This window comes from Cyprinodon variegatus, unplaced genomic scaffold (assembly GCF_000732505.1).
Source record: "Cyprinodon variegatus isolate N-32 unplaced genomic scaffold, C_variegatus-1.0 Scaffold1977, whole genome shotgun sequence".
NCBI classification, from domain to species: domain Eukaryota; kingdom Metazoa; phylum Chordata; class Actinopteri; order Cyprinodontiformes; family Cyprinodontidae; genus Cyprinodon; species Cyprinodon variegatus.
In genome coordinates this window covers 48,175-49,132 of record NW_015152430.1, presented here as the reverse complement: position 1 = coordinate 49,132, position 958 = coordinate 48,175, and the positions used below count along the sequence as shown (strand labels likewise).

Here is a 958-nt window from a genome sequence, read left to right as displayed (position 1 = left end):
GTTCATTTTTTAATCCAGCTGCAGATGCTAAGCAGCTTTTCTACAACAAAATTTATTAACTCTAATAAATCTCCATTTTCATCCAGTGGATCAGAGATAAAAAAAAATGTTCACCCATTCTGCTTTGAAAATAATTTTTCTATTTATTGTAACAACTCTGTAGTTCCACTATGGAGGACCAGCTCTACTATATTTAAAAATAAATACATAAATAAATAAATTCTCAATAAACAAATTATTATACAATTAATTGCCCCCAAGATAAAAAAAGAAAACGAATAAATGTAGCCAGAAAGTAAATTATACAGTGAGATATATATGTATTTATCTCTGTTAAATAGCTTCTTTATTTATTCGCCTTTGTAACAAATCTCTACAAAAGTCATTTATTAAGATGTTCCATTTGTCCTCCTCTGCCCTCAGATCTTAATAAAAAGAATAAAAAGAAGCACTGAGACTTTTTGTGTCTCCTTGTTAAATAGCAGAGCTCAGTCTGTCTTAGAAGGCAGAGCTTTCCTTTAAGACTAAGAATGATTGTTTTCTACCTTTGGCTACTTTAGATTGTTAATGAAATGTAAAATAAAAACAAATACAGGTAATAATATGTTGAGAATCCAAAAGAGCTCTGATTCTGAAGAAACGGGTCATAAAAAGGGGAAGAACCCTGAACAGATCAGACCACCTGAGCCCCTAAACACTAACCCTAAAATAAACAGTCAAGTTAAATGAAGCATATATATAATCCATAGATGGAATGAAAAATATCTTTAGATTGTAAAGGTTACTGACTCTGCTCTTTCTATTTCTTGTTCTAGATTCAAACATGATGTAAACAAAGATCCTCATCAGACAAAGTGAAGTTCTAGAAACCTCCTCTGTCTCCTCTCCTCAGGAGAAGATGATCTCCAGGATCCTGCTGCTCATCATCATCAACTCATGTCTCTGTGGTCAGTTTCCA

The 958-nt window shown here is 32.6% G+C and overlaps 1 protein-coding gene across 4 annotated transcripts in view; it reads left to right on the top strand.

Annotated features, from left to right (window-relative positions):
• The window catches only part of LOC107104961, a 26,266-nt gene that overhangs the window by 9,077 nt on the left and 16,231 nt on the right, over positions 1-958 (top strand). For 3 of the 4 annotated variants that reach the window (XM_015405073.1, XM_015405074.1, XM_015405072.1), the window contains exon 2: positions 816-947. The exons of the other annotated variant lie outside the window; for it this stretch is intronic. In XM_015405073.1, the coding sequence (XP_015260559.1) occupies positions 899-947 (49 nt within the window). In that variant the 5' untranslated portion in view covers positions 816-898. The remainder of the gene's footprint in view (positions 1-815; positions 948-958) is intronic. 4 annotated transcript variants of the gene reach the window in all.